Source organism: Gallinula chloropus (assembly GCF_964237585.1).
Source record: "Gallinula chloropus genome assembly, chromosome: 6".
In the NCBI taxonomy this organism is placed as follows: Eukaryota; Metazoa; Chordata; class Aves; order Gruiformes; family Rallidae; genus Gallinula; species Gallinula chloropus.
Genome location: NC_140091.1, coordinates 6,936,066 through 6,957,178, shown reverse-complemented (window position 1 = coordinate 6,957,178; position 21,113 = coordinate 6,936,066). Strand labels below are relative to the sequence as shown.

Below are 21,113 nucleotides of genomic sequence, written 5' to 3'. Positions count from 1 at the left end.
AATATCATTAGTGAAACCACAGGTATTAGGCCTAACGATAACTGCCAACTGTCATGCTGGGTTACTGCTCTGTCACCACTTCCCCAGCAATTTCAACAGGGTAAGACATAGCGTTTGCTGTCAAGTTTAAGCAGCACGTGTTACTGACATGTAACAGCCACAGAGGCCTGGGTTTATCTTCCAGATGAACAACAATGGAAATCAGCAATAATCTGAGATTGCAACATACTGTGACACTTGTCTGAAGAGCTGGGCTATACCAGTGATTATGTAAGAGTCTTAGAAGGACGTTCATTATTAAACCAACAGACAGTAAATATTAGAAAAGCAAAGATTCTCTAACCTTGAGAAAGCAGAGTTAACAAACTGACAGAATAATAAGGATGAAAAGCAGAGTGGTGCAGAATGGAAAAAACAGTCCAAACTAGAAAAGAGACATAGAAAGGAAAGCAAACATACAAAAAAGATTAGTAGAGTTGCAAATAAAGCAATTACTTTTTAAAAACAGAATGTAAAAAGAAATTAGATACCAGTTACAGAAACTCAAAAGTAGTGCCAAATTTTGAGTTTCATTTTTTCAGGTGCAAATTTTTCATTCTGTTTAAGAAAGTTGTAGAATTAGGTCAATGTTTTGCACAACCAAGAAAAGGTAACCCACATCAGACTTTGGGATGCATAAAAAAAGTCAGAATTTGCGATGACCTCTACCATTTCAATAAATACAACTTGAACTGCTGAGGTACAGTCTACTGCTGGATTAAGATAGATGGCAATCAACAGACTATGAAGACATTTAAACTATCTGTGAAGTACAAAATGGAGGACCATTACCATTTACAACTTGAAATAGCTAATTCCAGATTTTATTTAGTTCACAATTTTTCCAGACTTCTTGAAAAAGAAATGAAAAAACCCATAATTGTGCACACGTTAGGAGAAAAACATTGAACTTGTGTGTGTTTTTTCAAATGCAAACTGAAATTTCTTTAGACAGGCAGTAGAAAGAATATTCCTTCAAATTAGACAAAGTAATGCTTTCTCAACATAAGATCTCTCCGCTTGGTTGGCAGGTGTAGTAAATGACAGCTTCATTTTGAAACATGAATGGAACAGTGTTTTGTCAATTCTTTGCACTTAAGGGTTGTTCTCTTCCTGGTGCTCTGATAAATTTAAGGTATGCCAGTACTTGAGGGGTTTCTTGCACAGCCTTTGAAACTAACGTTCTTTCTTTGAGATTTGTACCAAAAATGCCAAAGCCATCCTTACCTTCTGTAAGCCAATGCCTCTGTCTGAAGGTGGAATCATCTCTGGAGTCAGAGCCTGAGGTGGATCAATGCCCTTTGTTAACTTCTGATTAATTAAATAGAAAGCCAAAGCAAACTGTTCCTTTGAAAGCTTGCCGCAGTCCTTTGTGTCACAGAGTGCCCTGTACAGAGATGCACATGAAATAAAACAAATCTTTACTCCTGCAAGTATAGCCCTGTTTATTGTACTTGCTGTCATTTAATGTGTGTGAAAACTGTTATGTGTGTATCTCCTGTTCTAAAAAATGCAACACAGAAGGCACAGTAACAAATAGGAAAGTTTACTCAAACATACACATGCATGCTGAGGTCTACTGCTCTTACAGAGAATTCTGACCTGGTCAAAGGCAGAACCAGGTCTCTGAGTCACTACCACCACCTGAGTATCTGTAACTTAAGTTCCCCAAGTTTACCTACTTTTCCTACCTCTGAGGTTATATTAATCATACCTTGGAAAAAAAAAGCTTATTATCATCAGTGTGCCCAAGAGTAGCTTATAGTGGGGAAAGAAATTAAAAAGCAATGGGTGTCACTACTAGCTGTAAGGAAAGACAAACAAGTTGCAGAATTAAATGGGCCGTAAGATCACATGCTTAGAATTTTATGGAGCTATTTCTCCTTACCAGAATACGGGCAGTACCTGTGTTAAGATGTCATTGTGTGACTGTGTATTTAAGATACAGGGATTTAACTGAAGTGCAGTACTAGTTCGTCACAACCTGTGCTCAGACACTTCCTCCCCTAGGAAATGACACACAGCATAAACCTGTTTCCCCCACTTCTGTCCAAACATAGAAGCAAGGAAGTTACCACCATTTATACAGAGGCCATGCCAGTCTATACAAAAAGCAACTTTGCTTTCCAGAAATGTCAATATAGTGCCTTTCATGGAAAGTGCTAGGAAGGAGCGAGAAACATGCCATGTCTGAACAGCTGCCATGGAAAAAATCCCTACCAGATATGTGCAAGAAGAGCAGAAGGCAGTCCTGTCTTCAAGAATAGTTCTCTGGCTTCCACACCCGACACAAATCCATCCATGTCCTTGTCAGTTTTCACAAAGATCTCATCATACTTAATTTTGTCTGCAGGCGACACAACCCACTGAAGGGGGTGGGGATGGAAAGGGGGAAGAAACACAAACAACAAAAACCACAATACTAAGATATAGGCCATTCTGTTTTCAGACAGTTACTTTCAGAGTCACAGAACTCAAGGATTGCAGCACAGATATTTAATTTTTTTTTTTTAAATATAGGTGCCTAGTTCATGGCTAAGTTCTATTCTTCAAAACAGAGATGCACAGAGATCAACAAGCAACTTTGAAAGTAGAAGCAAAGTATTACATGAGTGGAATACCAAGGCTACTGATACTGATTTGCCTCTCTGCCTCAGTATTAAAAAAGCCCCGATCTCCTCCCAGCATGGTGTTGTCCCCTCATCACTGTGTTCAGTCACAGTCCTGCTTACTGTCTGGCTCCATCAATTCTATTCCTTTTTACTCAGCTGGAGATCTTTAGCTGGAAGGACTGAAGAACTGCTCAAGCCCAGACTGTTAATAGCTGGCACATTTACAATAGTGGAATTTATATCTGATCACGGTACAGATGGGAATTAGATCCACCTCTCTTACCTCAACAATTTTTCCAAATACCAAGGTACTATAATTATATTTTTGGAGTCAAAATGCCTTCACATGCATGCTTGTTGATACTAATTAATTTCAGTGTACAAACACACTTAAATGAATCCCAAATGGTGCTGTACATAAAATATACACTGACACACTCATCCAGGATGGTGTTACTTTGTAATACATCCAGCAAGTCTTACCAAATAAACTGCCAGATAAAACCCCTGGCACCTCCAGCAATAAGATAACCATTTCTTACCAATTACTCAAATGTCCAAGTACCCTATGCATTACCTACTACAGTTCTTACCTTAAAAATAAAAAAAAACAACAAGCACAGGGGGATCCTAAGTTATTATTTTGAGTAGGAGTAAGATAGGATCTTCTTGGAAAGCCATTTACCCAAATTCTAGATTCTAAAATGACCTGGATTAAATAATGTGTGTGTGTGTGTGCAACATGTCAAGTTTCTTATTATTTATGTTTGTCTGCATTTATCTAGACATCTTCATTAATGACTTTTTTAAATTGCACATACATGCCTGCCACAATTTGTTTTATGAGCTTGTCAATATTCAAATTAGCCTTCAGCCAGAAGACTTCTGTTCTGCAGATGGGTGCCTGGACTAAATTTTTAAACCGTTTTCTTACGATTCCAATCGTTGGGTTGAGTCTGGTGCCTTAATGTAATTTATTATCAGATATTTAAATATCTTCAAAAATCTTTACTAAGTAATATTCTTTTATCTAACTGTTTATACCTGAAGGCATCTAGAAAAAAAAACCCCATACCTCTCCACCTACTCTTCCCATCAGCTTCCTGAAATTCATCAACCAATCAACAGGGCAAGGAGGAAACTAAAAACTTTTATCAAGCCTCTTCAGTCTCCAAAGCACAGCATTAAGAGCAGAAATCCTCTAACCCCAAGTAACTTCAGAATTATACCTGTGTTAAAGGTGTTTTGGCAGCTAAAATGCCTACAGGTGGCAAGGACTGATGAGACTCTTTGGTCGATGATGAAGGTGGAATTAATGGCATTGCTCCTGGAACACTAATAGGTTTTCTCTTGGATGGTGGCACCAAAGCTGCAGGCAAGGACATTGGCACTGGTTCTTTCTCCAAAGCACAGTACACCAAAAACATGGCCTGAACAAGAAAACAAGGTATGGGGATATAAATACAAAGGAAATAAGTATATAAATATAAAAACTTGTTAGTTAAGAAGTGACTTTGTAGCATTTTTTCACTGTTTCTCCTTTGCAAGTCCCCCTCAACTGAGCTGCAGCTTATCACCTTCTGGCCTGCATCTATCATTAATATTTTTTAATGTTCAGTGCTTAGCAAATGAATTTCAGTATATTTTAAAATATTAAAGTGGTTCACCTAAATATTACCAAGCTTGTACCACCACTTGTGGAATTCAGTTTGGAAGAACACTTTATACACTTCTTTTCAATCTAGTTGCTATTTTTGTAGGAGTTGTTCCACTTACTATTGTTATGATTGTACATTGTGGTTATTTTATGACTGTTCCTCAAGACACAGAACCGCAACTTAAGTGTTCAATACTTTAAGATTATCTATTTATCCCAAAATAGCATAGCAATCCTCTGATCTTAAAAGGCAAATTCTGAAGAATTACAGCATAAACACAGAAAATAAAGTATAGCAACAGTTAACTACCTGGGTCTTAAAAGAATTTGGTTTTAGAAGAAACTGAAGCATAAAGGTGCTTGAAGATTACTAGAACATATTTGAGAAAGCAATTTGTCTATTTCTGAGAAAGGATACAAGTGTATGTGACAGCAGAGGAGGGTAAATTCATTATATTTACATTACAAAAATACCTAAGCAAAGTTTTGACACCGTAACAAATTCTCAGTAATTAAATCGGTATTGTAAACTTTTGTTTTATTCTATCTTTTAATTTTGACTCTGCAAGGATGAGGATTCCTGTAGTTCATAGAAATCAAAAACTGGCTTTAGTCCCACCTGAGGGCAGAAAGGTCACATGACTTTTTCAAGACTTTTGTGATGCAGAATGCAGTTAAAATAATTTGACCACTTTTCCAAACCATTGATATTTCTCTGCATAAAACAAAATGCCTCTCCTCCAGAGTGAAAAGTTCACAGCAATTCAAAAAGTTCATGCACCATTCCTTCTTCTCCAATTCACACACATGCAGAGACAAGTTGGAAGTTTGCTGTCACCTTTAAGTCTTCCAAAAGTAAGAGCCTCCCACTCTTCTCACTTGCCATCTCTTGTGGGAAGTGAAGCTTATTTACCACTTCTTCCATTAGTAGTGTTAAAATTCTAACTTGCTATGAACTTTTCAACAATTTATATACTATTTCTTTCAATTTTTCCTCAAAAGTATCTTGAGGCATTCAAGTACTATAAACACTGAAGGTTAAGTTAAAACTTACTCAGAGAAGTCACACAGTCTCTCGTAGGACAGCACATCACAAGTATAAGCTTTTAATACCCATTTAGCCCACAAAGTTACTTCTGTGTAATGACAGACATTTGACAGCCTGACAAACACATTAACTAGTACTAAAACTTGATTAAGGTCTCTGAATAAAGGCAATGGATGGAATATACAGTCAAAAATTAATAGACCATACATCCATGTTAAACCTCTGCTATTAGGCTTTCAAAATTGCAAGAGGCAGAAGATACTTACAACTGCAAACTCATCTCGATCCAACATTCCATCGCGGTCAATATCACTCAATTCCCACACCTACCAACAAAAAGCAGAATATAGGGATGACTGCCTGACCTGTGGCAGGTTCCTATGTAAAAATCTCATTAAAAACAAGCCTGAGAACAGCCTCCCTCCACCATTGCCTAAGTTCCATTAAGATTAATGACATTAGTTTTCAGTGAGCAATATACATTTTATATAAACCATGCAAAAGAAGACAAATTTTTTAGGTTGCAGAGTGCACTAAAGGCACCACGTCCAACACCACGTGTTAGAAGAGCACACATAACTGATACAGTCTAATAAGACAATGATCCTTCGAAGTATCAGAACATGATGGTTTTTTACAGGTGAATAGTTAACACGTGTAAAGCCACTCTAAGATAGTATTTAATACTTAGGCTCATTATGAGAAATCTTCAATTTGAAAAACAGACATTATTGAGTGTAGCACAGTTATTACTCATGAATTAACAATTAAAAAGAAAGATGTTCTTACTCGTCCTAAGATATCCACTGGCAATTTTGAGTTAAGGAGTACGGGTTTCACCTTATCACCTGATAACAGTCCATTCACAGGATTTAGGCTGTCAAAAATAGCATCATACTTGGCCTTGTCTTCCAGCTGCAGAGGCAGAAGAAAATTATTACTTATGGGAATAGTCACACTGGTAGCCAAGGAAGAAGCACTTCTGAAAGTATTAGCTTTTTTTTTTTGATGTTACAGTTGGAAATACACACAATTGCAGTTTCTCATGCTTAAATATGAAAAAGATACTATTTCTAAGTCAGCTAGAGACCCATCCAAAACCTAGTGAAATTTATTCTTCAATTATTTTCATGGCCTTGGGTCACTATTCACTTTCCTTTTCTTTCAAATTTCTGAAGAGTAGAGATTTCCCAAGGTTGAAGTGTTTTCAATCAAATTAGGTCTAGTAACCCCATTACAGATTTGACACAAATGGTAATTTATCATACCTTATACACTATAGCTACCAGCAGCATTGTATTTTTCTTAGACTTATGTTTTCATGCAAAACACATCACAGCTCTAAGTAAACAGTCTGAACTTTAGTTTACCTTAACAGCCCACGGTACATCACTTGATGCTGTTCCACTGAGTAGCAAGGGACTACTAGTATCAGTCTGTGGAAAAAACAGGGAAAAAGCCACACTGAGACAGATGTTCCTTCCATTAAAGGCAACACTAACAGAACAAATACCATATAATGCATATAAAATCATATATAATTTGAATATGTATTTAAATCTCCACTAAAACACGTAGCACCTTATTCCACAGTGTTTAATCTTCCCCTCTTGTACAACAACAACACTCTCAGAAGTGCTTGGTATTTATACCAAAACTTTCTGATTGTTTACTGGAAAGCAGTTCTTATTAATGGGTTTATATGTTCAATTAAAACAAGAAATCTTACAAATCTTGGTGGAGGAACAGGCAAATTAAGACTACTCAGGGAAACATCCAATCCATTCTGCGCACATGCTACAAGTCGTAAAGCCACAAAAAATTCCTACAGGAAAAATGAAATTTTGAAGAAGTTACTATATGAAAACACTCACATTTCAGAAGAATTAAGAGCTTTTCTAGCATTGCTATGTGTACAAAGGGTTGCAAATGGCTTCAAACAGGGTCACAGCGTGACAAAAAGCAGCAGGCAGCAACCACTGAACATCTCCAGTGAGGCAAAGTTTGCAGTTACTAGCTCCAAGCGTTTAGGAGCTTCCTGGCTAGGGCAGACAGTTCTTCTATGGCAGAGCAGTGGAAATTTAAAGTATTAAACAATTACAGCTGCATCTTGGAGGAACAGAGTTTGTCCCAAAGGTGACAGCTGATAGAAGGGGAGGAAAGAAAGGTGTATCACATGAACCAAAAGGAAGTTTTGTAGATGGTACAAGCTCCTCCTTTTCCTACCACAGGATGAAGCTGTTGGCTCTCCACAGGCTGTGATTTAATAACTATACTACAAACAGCAACGCACATTAGAGCTTTTCAGTGGCACCGCTGACGTGCAGCGACTGCCAAGCTGCTCATTGCTGCAACTTCAGCAAAACAACTCCAAACAGAATGTACCAATGCCCTGTACCCAAGTTAGATAACTAAGAATTGTGAACGTTTTACTAAACTTTAATTTTTGCATTCAACTTTCTCCAAGTTTAAGAGGAAAATCTACCTTTGTAGTAAATACATTAACCCTTAAATTACTTTGCAGTATATTGTACTGCACAGCTACACAGCAGCTCATACTATGACTTGAAGAAGAACTGATGAGGTAGCTGAAGGCTGCTTAATTTATTGCAGCTTACACTGAAGTAAGAAGTACATATCTAATTCCAATTAGAAACATCTGAAAAAAACCAAACAGTTAACCTGCTTTCCTGAACTAGAAATCTTAACTTTTATCTTATTTCAAGGCTTGCTAATGGTTAATGTAACCTCATGCACAATATAAAACCATACCTGTTTGTTCAGGATACCTTTGCCATCAGTATCAGCTAAATCCCAAATCTGAAACACAAAAACCATAGAGAGAAATTCTTCCACAGCACTGAGAGGCAGCCACCAAGTCCTCACTCCATTTAACAATGTATTCTTGGATGAACATTCAGGTCTTAACTTTCATCACAGCACTTCTTTGTGGTGAAAAATTTAAGTTTTGTCTTAACCTCCACCCCAAGCTATGTGCATAGTAGAATAAGCAAGGATACTGAAGCTGGGAAGTATTGGATAGCACAACTGAAAGCGTATCAGGGAAGATCACATATCCTGTAGAACCACTAAGTATTTTAATTTGCACAGGATAGTAACTGACACAAGAGACAGGATAATTAACAATCATCATCATCAAATACCTTTCCAAGTACCAAATCTGTCAATCCAGACTTCTTCAAGAAAACAGCTGCATCAGAAGCTAGCACTCTTCCAGCATTAGCAGAATCAACCTGTGGGGCAAGGAAAAAAAACCCTTCACATGACAAACGAGCTTTTGAATCAACACAATCTCTTCACACAGGCTCTCAAAAAGAAGAATGCTCAGATTAACACAGTCACTTTAAGAACAATCCTTAGACTTTTTTATAAAAGAAAACCCCCCTTTCATTAAAAATCATGGTACATTAGAGTTGAGACATTTTGAACTAGCTGCTCCAGATTTAATACAAAAGGCTTTTGAAATTGGTATTTAAGCTAACAGTGCCAATTTTAAGATATATTATGCAAATCTATCTAAGCATCTTTCACACTGGTGTGTTTGACCATATTCCAGACAGCCATGCTGTTACCCCACCTGTCTGATGGGGATACAGTTCTGATACAGAACTAAGAGCTGGGGGTGTGGCCCGGTTTGGAGCAGAAGCAAGGAAGGTAACCCAGGTCTCCCAAGTCACAAGCTGGCACCCCAACACAAACCTACTCTTACAGGTCATCAATGAAGATTTAATTAATACCACTTTAAAGATGAGGAAGAAACACCAATATGTACGAAAATAATTATGTCTGCTGCTCTAAGTTTCTAACCACTGATTATGTCTGGATTTCAAGGTCTCTAGGAGAAAGTTTCAAGTACAGAGAAAGGCACAAAAATTTCTCAAGTTATGCAGTAGGTAAGGAAGCTTGTTCACATTAGACCATCATCTGATCCTAGTTAATTAGCCCTTCATAATCAAAGGATTTTCTTTGTGATGCCTACAAAATTTTTCATTTGTAAGACAGAGAATTTCCAGTTTGATTACATTTAATTGTCCAGCTCTGAATTCATTGCTGTTATGATCTGAAAAATAAGGTTGTGCTTGAAGATACCCTAACCACCTTAGAAGTGGTAAATGCTTAATCCTTAAAGTGAAACTTCTTAGACAATAGTTTTGGCAGAATGTCAACCAGCATGCATTTTCTCCTGGATCAATAGGGAGATCATTAAAGTAGATTATTATTCAGGTTCCTAAGCAAGAACAGTGCCTCAGTTATACCCTCAAGCGGAAGCAAGCAGTAAAACTTACATCACCTACATGAAGGCAAGGGAAATAGAAGAAAAGCTGTGAGTCTGTGAGCTTAAAGCAAATGCACATCTAAAAAGTGCACAGTATGGAGACCAGGCCTAAGGATATCTTCAGTTCAATGAAAACCGTCAGGCTTAGTAAATCAGACAGGTTGTGGTACAGGTCCTGCAAGACCTAGAGATCAGATAATCAAAGATAAAACTTATATATTATCACCAAAACCATGACCTTCCCATGATCAGCTTTGACTTCTATGATCAGCTGATATGCCCTGAAACTGAAGAATCTGTGATGTGACAAAGGCTTCAAAGGACAGCAAAGAGGCAACAGAGGTCACCTAACTTTCCACACTTCCTGGAGACAGAGATAGAGCATGCATGGAAACTGAAGTACACACAGAGAAAGAGTAACTTGATGCTACCGTTAGGTTTCCCCTTTTGAAGATGAATGATTTTTGAGCACTAGCTGAACAGTCAGCATGGCTGGCTTTGAAAACCATCATGTCAGACAGGACAGCAAGTTTGGGAAGATACAGCAAAGCACTTCACATTGATGACGCACTGCACCATTTACAGTCTCACAGCTCTGTGTTGATACAAAGACTATATTCAATCATTTGTTTGGAATTGCAAACCCAGCCTTCAAGTTCATAGGTGCAGCACACACAAGGTGCTCAAAGTAAACAGCTCCCAAAGATGGGCTTAGAACTAGCTAGTGAAAGCCTGCTGAGAAGTTATCATGTGGAGAGCATGCTGCAGCAGATGAAGGTTGCCTGTAGACACATCTTCTAAAAGTGAACAAAAAGTTCTGAAAGCAATCCCAAAAGCATCACAATACAAAAGTGAAAATAGCTTTTTTCCGTCTTCCTCCCCAACATAGCTGAGAGGCTGTTTCCTACAATTAAGGATTCCCTGGTCAGAGCAATAAAATTACAAACATTGCATCCTTGTTAGCCTGCTCCTCAGATTGTTTACAGTATCTAATCCAGTCTGTGCAGGAGAGCTGTTCATGTTATGGGCAAAAAGTTGCCCAGATGCCACATCAAACCCCCTTTCCGTTAGGGGAGTCAACCTTGCCTATAATCACAGTAATCTTGGCACCCACTCAGAAAGCCTCCAGCCTAGGACTTTTCCCCTCTTTGGGGAAAGTCACAAAGCAATACAGTATTAGCTGTGTTTTATTTTTCTATTTCCCAGAGCAAGGTGACTTTAAGGGATTGAAGCAGGATTCTTATTTAATCTGATACCAATACTGTTTCTTTTTGTGCAACTAATTCCCTAAATTTTAGTAACTTTTTTTAAGAGCTGTCTTGCATGCTGGGATGGGGGTACTTGCTAAACATCACAATAGTACAGAAAATTGGCTTGCTGTCACACAGACAACACTGCTGGTGTTTGTCAGTCATACATCAACCTGGTAGAGCTTTTTCTCTGACATGCAAAAAGCAGCTTTCACAGCCACACTGCCCAACAACTCTCTTGTTCCAAGGTACTTTTTGTAGGGCCAGATATAATTAAAAACATACATCTGATGTCATTAGGTCACAAAGTAACAGAGATAAGTACTTCAGCTGAGAAAAGAATCTGTCATTATCTGGGGCATACTGTGGTCCTGCTACATTGGCATCACATGTGTGTGATGAAGTAACAGGAAATTACTTACTTAAACCTATCCTTCAACCTTGCCCTGCTTTGAAAGTCAGTCTAGAAAAGGTTAAAGAGGAAAAGTTATTTGAAAGAAAAGCATCCCTATTGCAAGGTTAAGATTTCAATGGCATTCTAAGCACAAAGCCTAGGATTTGTACCCACTTCACAACACCTTATGCAAGATGAATTACTCCAAGTCAGTGACAGAACAGGAAGCATACCAAGCAGCAGAGCTAGTCCAGGTGACAAATTTATTCTCAAGCTGCACTGAATAGACTGACTAGAATAAAAACCACACTCTACCCAGCACCATAACACAAAGTGGGAAATGTCTAACACGCATTTTGAAAGCTATCACATCTCACTATCTAAGGGAGGAAAGGAAAAAGGTACTTACTGCAACTGCAGGTCTCTAGACATTATACATTCAAAAGCTACTTTTTAGGACAAATGCTTGCAGAAACAGTTTGGCTGAGCAAGTCATAAAATCAATCCTCCAGAACACAAATCCATTGGCACAACTTCACTAACAGTGACATCACATTGAAGGACTCCTTGTTCCTGTGTACTACTAGTCAACAAGTAGTGCTCTGATTTCACACACCTATAGATTCCAACAAATGCAAGATGCTAAGTGTCTCAGGAACCAGTACCACATCTGTGCTTACATTCAGCTTCTTTCTCCAACCTTTTTCTTCACACTTCAGTGGTTAAACAATTGCAGTCAGGCATGTGGCATGAGACAGGCAGGCATGTAGCAAAGATGACATGACAGTGATTAGTGACAGCCAGTAGTATTCAGCCAAGAAACCTTATGTGCAAAAAAAGTTGGCTCCTTGCTTTCCTTGGGAGTTTATGATACAGGCTTCCCCAGAGGCTTTTAATCTAATGCCTAGAGATAGACACACAGTGGATTTGTTCATCAGACTGAAGGAAAACTGTGAGGGCAATACTATCTCCTTCAATCTTTAGGAGCCATCTGAACTTAGATTATGGTAAACTCTTCTTCTTTTGCAATTTCAAAACTGCTACACTCTTGCAATAGAGAAAAACCCTTGTTAAAGTACAATATATATCTCAGACTTTTCAGGCATCACACTACTGTTTTATGTGCTTGATAACAGGACTAATCCTCTAAACACAATTGAAAAATAGAGCATGGATAGATATCATTGTCTCTCTCATACTTTCTGATGTTGACACCTGAAAGAGTTCATAAATAAATACATCATATGAACTATATCCTGCCTTAGGACAAACAGAAAATTACCAGTTGCATAAAGGAAAAAAACCCCATCCTATAAGGTTGGTTTTTTAAACATGGTTCATCAATCACACATTGGGTCTTTCTGTTTATAAAATGAAAAAAAAAAAATCTATTCTTAATTTCTTGTGGTTTAACCCAGCAGACAGCTAAAGCACCCACACAGATGTTTGCTGTGGGGGATGGGGGAGAGAACTGAAGGGGAGGGGGAATGGAAAAAAAGATGAAACTCGTGAGTTGACATAAAGACAGTTTCATGTGACATAAAAGGAAGAGAATACTAACAACAGAAGAATATAAAACAAGGGGTGCACAGCACAACAGCTCAACACACACAGAGCAAGTTCCAGCTAGCTCCTGAGCTGTGGTCCAAATCCCTGGCCAGCTTCCCCCAAATATATATACAGAACATGACATCATATAGTATGGAATATCCCTTTGGCCAGTTGGGGTCAGCTGTCCTGGCCATGTATGTTCCTGGCTTCCTTCTTGTGCATCCCCCAGCCTCCTCCCTGCCACAGCAGTATGAGAAGCTGAGAAGTCCTTGACTCAGCATAAACATTGCCCAGCAACACCAAAACATCAGTGTGTTATCAACATTACTCCAATCCTAAATCCAAATCACAGCTCCAAACCTGCTACTAGGAAGAAAATTAACTCTATCCCAAAACCAGGACAGCGTTGATTTATACAGTCATTTGGCTTACACTTCCTTAGAATGTATTTTCATGTATCTGTTTGTACAATAACATGGATTATGCACGTGATTCAACTACTCTGTAATAGCAGTATTTTATAACAGCTGTTTTTCACAAAACTGTATTTATAGGAATTATACCTTGCTTTTGCTGGAACTAAATATAAAAGACAGGTTATAAATAAAATGTGTATCATTATAATGTAACAAAATGCAATATATAAAATATGTAAAGTCAAAAGATGCCTTTTGGCATTCAGCAGCCTTCCACATGAATTTCACTCCTTACAGCATCTTGTAAGGACCTCTGTGGATACTCAGAGAGGTGCAAACCTTACGTAACACTAACTGCACTACAGACACAAGAAGTTCAGCTTCACTTGTGAAGAGGAGCAAAGAAGGTATCAATTCAATAATTTGCAAGAATTTACTCTTTTCCAACAGCTAACAGTCCTTTAAAAGTCTTTTAAAAGAAATGCATACCATACATTACATACCTGGCAGTTCCCTAGCAAATTAAATCATCTTATAACCAGTACTAAATGTATACTGATATAGCTCAGACCTAAGTGTTAGTTACAATAAAAACATTTTAAAGCAGAATAACTTTCCTGAGCTTTTACTGTTTGCAGAGTGTTGGCCATGCTGAAGTTTACAGCATAAGAATATTCTTCCTTTTAAATTCTTAATAAAATCTGTTCTCTCAACAAGAGTATACATACCTGTCGATAGAATTTCTCATACACAGGATTTGCACTCGACAGCTGTAGAAGAGAGAGAGACAAAGTTAACACTGAAGATCCATCTTCAATTCCCTTCTCCCTGGATAAATATAGAAAACACTTTTTACTGGTCCTCAAAGCTGCGCTAAACATGCACGTAATTCTGGTTAGTGTGTCGCATGATGGGGACTATGACAGCCCTTCAAAACAAGAATTTAGTCTTCTAGAAGTTGCAGCATGAAGTCACTGACACTAACCACTATCACATTACTGCCAGAGGGATCACCAGTGTGAAACAAGAATTCTTAAGCGAGATCACCTACAGGCAGAAGAAACCTGAAACGATGCTCCCTAATGAACATAAAGCAAGATAATTTTACTTCATTATCCACTGCATCTTTCCTTAGAGTTTGGTGCCATATGCAACGAATCTAACATTTTCAGAATTCTAATTTAATTCCTGGATTCACAACTAAACCCACAGGAGTGCTGCCACTGTAAGGGGGGGGGGGGGAGGGAAGTAATATTTTAACTTATTTTTGGCAACTTGAATCCTTGCCAGAGATAGCTTCTGCCTTTATTGCACTGCCAACCACTAGACATTCAGTGCTCACCTAAATTTAGGTGGACGATAAGAGTTTCTTTGGAAAAGGCCCTTTCTTTATGAATTTATTTTTATGAACTGATTTTTAAACTCTTCTTAGAAACTCTAAAAAAGCACAAGAAACTCTGCATCATCCCTCTTCCCAGTATCACCCTTTGTTCAGCCAAACGTATCATTTTTACAGCCAAACTGATCATTGTCACTCCTGGACAGGAAACATTGTGTTGAAGTCCTGCAATGAAAACACTAAGTGCAAAACAATCCTTTCATTCAGTACTTAGGGTACAAGCCAGGAATTCTTGTATTTCAGCAAAGTTTCCAATATTCACTTTAACACCAGTATCACTGTAATAACTGGAATTTCCTGTGACGCCTAATAGAATCGTAGCCTGGGAAATTTTTTGATTACCATTTCACTAGTAGCAGACTTGTTTTTCCTTCAAAGTATGCTCCACAATAAAACAACAGATACAAATACAGGCTACAATATCCTTATCTTCTGGGAGAAGAAGAAAAACACTGTGCAACATCTTTCAAAGTGCTGCTCTATATTTCACTTGGCCAAAGTAGTTTACGGTGTTTCTAACATGCAGCTGCAGAGTCAATTCAACTTGTTTTCAGTGCAAAAAGGAGGAAGAGAAAAGGTCAGATTACACAGCATGCAAAAATAGAAATACATTATTATGATTCCATTTAAAAGATTATCACATTACAACAGTAATGCTTGTTCTAGTAGTTAGAACCTTTGTTATAAACCTATGCACTGTAGAATACTAACCTAGGAAATAAAGAAAATCTCCAGGGTCACCTTTCATCTTCTGGTGTCAGTCAAACCTTTAGATCCCCATGTTTTCATCACTCTGGCACACTCACACTTAGGTGTAACAAGATACTACCACCAGTGCTGTTCACTCTGTCCATCCACAACCTTCCTTTGCATGACACTCTTTAAAACCAAACCAAAAAGCTATCCATTGAGAAAACAGGGGTTTTTTCCCCTCTATCCCAAATGAGAGAAGGTGGAGAAACCAGCTATTCCATCTTGATTAAAATCCAAAATACCGTATTCTAGCACAATGCAAAGCTCTAGGATTCATTTTCTGAGCTTCCAGGTCAAATGACACAATCTTGGTCAAACATTCTTTGCGCAGTCACCCTCTTGCTGTTTCCTGGACTCCAAAAGGACTTAGTATAGTAAAGAGCTGTTCCCCTAAACACTGCAAAACTCCCGGTTCTCTATTTCCAAGACTATAGGAAAGGACGAGGAATAATGTGCAAGCAGTTCCTCTCAGTGCTCTTCTGCCATTAGATCCATCTAGTTTGAGGATGGTATGAAATGAATTCAAAAAAGACAACCATAATTACTAGGGACTATCCTACTTGGAACCTCCTCTGCAGCCTGGAGGCAGTACTTCTAGGTTACAACCAAGAGACAGAACAGTAAGAAAAAAAATCCAGGCAGCCAAAGAGCAGGTAAGTTAAAGCAAGCTGGTTTTCCCACAATGCCCCTTCGAAACAATAAACTTGTCTCTTCTCTTCCCCCCTATTGATTTACCATCTGAAGTATTTAATGACAAAGCTTTCTACCTCTTTCCATTCTATCACCAAGCACACATCCTACAGCAGTAACAAAAGTAAACACAAGAAAATATTTACTATAAATTTACATGCAAATATTACCAAGTGCTGTGAGATTCAGCACTTTCATTCCCACTGAATAGCTAAAGCACAGGTTCTCTGTCATCTTCTCTCTGCCTACATATCTGTCACCACGTAATTAAGAACGGTTCAATTTAATTTTCAAATCACTACAGGAAACCTCCACCATCTTCTGATCAGTACTGAACAAAGCCTGTACAACATGAAAGGGTAGCTCCACTGCCTTTTTAGATACAGCTACAAATGTGGTTGAGGCAGTATCAACAATAAAAAAATTAAAAGTTCTATCTGCTTCAGGACCAGTCAGCCTTCACCTTACGTAAGTTTAAATTTGCAGACACACACACTCAATTTCTTCATCTTTCACGGAGGCCAAAGAGGAACAATAGGTCTCTCACTGCAGTAAGAACAAACTTAATTTAGCATTTTCTTGATCCCTCAGAGAAAAAAAAAATCAGAAGTTTGCCACATCTCAAAAGCTTTGGCTCCATATTATATATAACATATATAAAGACCTTTAAAGGTCTTTTCCAACCTTGTGATTCTATGACATCCATTGTTCATACTGTATTTGCATCCTACGTGCTTCAGTCATAAGACCCAAGTCCCGGCACCGCAGGCATTAGACAGGTGCCTTGCTTAGCCCCAGCAGCACTGTCCAATGCTCAGCACTCTGGCCTCCGTGACACAACACTGAAGTTTAAACTGACACTCACAGCTAATTAGGATACAAATTCCTAGTGCATGACTTGGTCCTGTTTACCCAAGCAGCTCGCTACTTTCTAAGACGACTGCCACATTTTTCACAAAAATTATTTCATGAGAGAACCTGTTGTGTTTGTTTTCCTGATGTCACGAAATTTCATGGAAAATCTTTACAGTCCTACCCCAAACTGTAAGTTTCCCCCTGAATCACACACATGCAGCTTTTCACAATAAACTGGGGGGAGAAAGAGAGAAACACTTTCATCTCACAACACTCTTTCAAGTATACCTCATGAAATAAATTTCACTTCAGCTGCATCCTCCTAAAATATTTTTACTAACCAGACAGCAGAACACAATTAGCACCAAAGAGTTTCAAATTACTTAAATGGAACTTTGACATTCAAATAAAGGATGTCCAGCCCTCTCAGACACTGCAGCTGCAAAGTCATCTGAAAATACCCTAGTCTCATTTGGAAATACCCAACTTCCCAGCCATGTTAAATCACAGTTAAACCAAACATGGGAAAGGGGAAAAGAAAACACGACACATTTGTGGGCTCACCTGCAGGTTAATACATCGCTTATTCTCTGTGCAGCAGAAAGTACTGACCTGCAAACTTTCTGTTGCTGGTGTTGTGAACTGATCTAACTGCAGCCAGCAACTGCACTCCCACCCTCTGTGCTGTCATTTTCACTTCCTCCTGCTCATCCCAACAGATTTACAGCGCTTAACACTTTGTTATGACTTTTGATAACCCTGAAATTCCACAAGCTAGAGCCTGCTATGAAAAAATTATCTTTAGGCTTCCTTGACTTTCTAAGATGGTTCTTAGGCTAGACAAGGACTAAAAAAAAAGAACAACAAATAGAAAAAAAGAACAAAGCCCTCACAAATGGTTAACAACAGAAATAGCTTCCTCAATTTAACTACTGATGTAAACTGTAGTTACAATGGTTTTAAGGATAGTGGCGATTTTTCTGCTTCTGTCAACATTATCACATCTGTCTGTGGTCCCCTTTCCATGTGACCAAAAAGTAAATAAACTCTACAATGAAAGGATTACACAGCCAGCAGGCAGGTCTTGCTGCAGAAAGCACCAGAGCAGACACTGCTCCCCTCTCCCCAAATAAAGAGCTAGAAGAGCCCAGGCCTTTAGACCACAGAAGGAAGGCTGCTGGCCAAGGACAATTTTTTTTCCTCTTCAGTGAGGAGATGTTTCAAACATTCTTCTTTTGCTGTTGAAGAAGCATACAGAAAAGGCTAATCCAACATTTTTTTAATATTAAAGCAAGCTTTCACAGAAGGCACTTCCTAACTATGTATCTTTAAAGACACGCTTATGTCCTCCACATACTTGAAGTTCATCTTTTCACTGAACTATCCTCCTTTCCTTCCTTGAAATAGTGGATGATTTTCTCAAAAGTCAACTACTGAACTACTGCAAGAGCAGTCTTGCTACAACTTTCCAGGCTCACTTCTACCTACTTAAGAGATTCTTATTTACCAGCTTTACTTTCTGTAAACATGACAACTGATTATCAGACTGAAGCACCCCAAGCCAAGAGCCTGTGCAACCAACAGACCCGCCTCAGGCTTAAGTCAGGTAGGAACGCAAATTTCTCATGGAGTTTATTAGCTATCAAATACATAGAGAGTAAGACACAGCCCCAGCAGCTTACAGTAACTTGTATGAAACAATTGTACTACCAACAGCACAAAATGGTGCCAAGTCTCCAAGCTTTAACACCATCACCTGTGAAGTCCTTCACTAACAGGCAACGGTACAGGCAGGCTGCAAAACGGGTGTCCCCACACCACGGGACCCCCACAAAATAAGGTAAAAGGAGTTCCAAGCAGTGTCTTCGGAGTTCAGTTTCTGTTCAAAGCAGGCATGAAACTCCGCCTTTCCAAGCCAGCCCTCTCGCACGCTGCCCAGCAGCGCTCCGACACTGCTACTCCGGAGACTCGCCCGATGGTGGTTCTCCCCGTGCTGTGTCTGTCAGCAGCAGAGCCCGGGAGCCCAGCAGGGAGGCTGGGCCGGCGGCTGCCCGCACAGACCAGGGGCGCTGGTACCTAACCCTGGGCTATCGCCTTTCAAACCCTCAGCGAACGCTCCCCTTGCCGCCCAGCTCACCACCACCTGCCTTCAAAATTTACTGGGCAGGTTGGTTTTGTTTTTTTTTTCCTTGGTTAAACCAGGCGCCCCATGTCTTTCTAGAAAACAAAAGCCCAACCGCGATTACAGCCGTACAGCCGCCGCAGCCCGCCCGGAGAGCCGCTCCCCGGCCGAGGGGCCGCCTGCGGCCGTGCCCCACCGCGCTCCAGCCGGCCGGGTCCCCCGCTCAGCCCCGGGCAGAGGCAGGCACCTGCAGCCGGCCGGGATCTCGTTTCACATCCACACCGTCCCCGGGCCGAGGCTCGGGAGTCACCCGGGGCAAGCTCCGAGCTGGCTGCCCGCCCGGCCAGCCGCCCCCTCCCTTCCTCCGTCCCTCCCCGACACACCCCTGTCCCCCGCAGTGCCTCAGCCGCCACCTGACAGCGCCGGCGGCCGTTAGCGCGGCCGTTAGCGCGGCGGGGCAGGGCTGAGGGGCGGCGGCGGGCACACAAAGCCGCGCCGCCGAGGGGCCCTGCGGGGAGCACCGAGCCACTCCCCAGCGGCGTCGGGCCGGCCCCGCCAGCCGCCTCACCGCCGCGGGAGCGGGACAGCCCCGGGCCCCGCTCCTGTCCCGAATCCCCCACCCCCGGGAGGCGCAAGGCCTCGGAGCCCGCCGGCAGGAGGTAGCGTGCGGCGGTCAGGGAGGGCGCGGAGGCCGGCGGGAGGTACCTGTGTCAGGGAGAGGTGGGCAGCCATGCTGCTTCCATCATGCACCGGCCGGGCCGCAGGAAGGACGCGCCACGGCCCCGGCACTCACGGCCCAACTTCAGCAACTTCCCCAGCCGGTCCCAGCCAAATCCCGGCACCGGATCCCCGCCCGCCCGGCGGCCGGAGCCTCCTCCGCCAGTACACAGCAGCCGGAGCCGCAAGCAAAACCGGGCGCCGGAACTCAGTCACGGGAGCCGGAGCCCACTCGAGACAGCTGCAACAAAAACCCGGAACAGGAGTCACTGGCCTGATGCGGCGGCCCAAATCCCCACACCCTGTCTCGAGCCTTTACCGTACCTTCTCTGTTGGCCCTGCTTCTCCTGTAGATGCTTCAAGCATTTTGAAGGGCTACCGTCCCCTAGTTTGGTCACGGCACAGGAGGGGGAAGTCCCAAACCAGGAGGTGCACCAGGTCTGGGCTTGGTTGCAACAGAATTGGGCACAGGGCCCAGGAGGAAGCAGCACATGAGCCCAGCAGGATGTGCTGACCCAACATGTCCTCTCCTGGCTCAAGCAGCAGTGAGGGGCAGCCCTGAGCTTGGCCTCTTGCCACTCTTTCTCACAGAAAACCACATGCATGCCCAGACAAGTCTTGGTTGTATGCATCCATCTCCTCGTCAAGCTGGTGGCACCTGGTTGAGCAGCGGGTCCTCTGCGAGGGCAGAAGCAGAGGAAAGAGGACGAGCAACCCTGATGACAGGAGAAACCATGAGACAACAGAGGCAGCAAGCAAAAGAGGAGCGAGCTAGAGTGAGAAGCTAACTGCACCTCATTCTCCTAACCCATAAGGAGCAACTGTGTACAAACTGCCTTAAAGCAGTATTTGTGTCCCCATTTATTCTACTCTGTCTGCTGCTTAAGGCCTCAGCAAACTCCCTCTGCCACAGCAGCACGTGGAAACAGGAGGGCACAAACTGCTCCTCCTGTACTAGCTCACACCCACACTTTGGCTATTTCAGCTGCAGTTCTGAGCTCTTTGCACAACCGCATCATACATCAGCCACCGAGGCTGGGCAGAGAACATTCCTATTTTTTTACTTCACCCCAAGAGGGATTAGGCACAAAGGTCCACATGTATGTGGACCAACAAGAAGAAATTACTTGGAGCCATACTTGATTATTGGAAAGGTTTCACAATGTGCTTGGTTTTCTTTCCGTGTTCTTAATTCCCTACTGCTCTGCATTTTTCTTGTGCTCTTCAGCTCAGTTTCATGCTTGCGCTAATGCTCATGCCCCACCTCTGCATCCTGTCATTCCTCAGCTGGCAGTCGTTCTGAGCTGCTTTCT

General features: G+C 41.1%; 1 protein-coding gene across 1 annotated transcript in view; it reads right to left on the bottom strand.

Moving 5' to 3' along the window:
- EPS15 (epidermal growth factor receptor pathway substrate 15) overlaps positions 1–19,828 on the bottom strand; it is a 45,769-nt gene extending 25,941 nt beyond the window's left edge. The window contains exons 1-11 of the mRNA XM_084266196.1: positions 19,789–19,828; positions 13,993–14,034; positions 8,521–8,610; positions 8,129–8,176; positions 7,086–7,181; positions 6,727–6,792; positions 6,146–6,271; positions 5,623–5,682; positions 3,881–4,081; positions 2,260–2,405; positions 1,267–1,426 (exon numbers count right to left, since the gene is read on the bottom strand). Of these exons, the coding sequence (XP_084122322.1) occupies positions 1,267–1,426; positions 2,260–2,405; positions 3,881–4,081; positions 5,623–5,682; positions 6,146–6,271; positions 6,727–6,792; positions 7,086–7,181; positions 8,129–8,176; positions 8,521–8,610; positions 13,993–14,034; positions 19,789–19,815 (1,062 nt within the window). The 5' untranslated portion in view covers positions 19,816–19,828. The remainder of the gene's footprint in view (positions 1–1,266; positions 1,427–2,259; positions 2,406–3,880; positions 4,082–5,622; positions 5,683–6,145; positions 6,272–6,726; positions 6,793–7,085; positions 7,182–8,128; positions 8,177–8,520; positions 8,611–13,992; positions 14,035–19,788) is intronic.
- Positions 19,829–21,113: the final 1,285 nt, after the last annotated feature.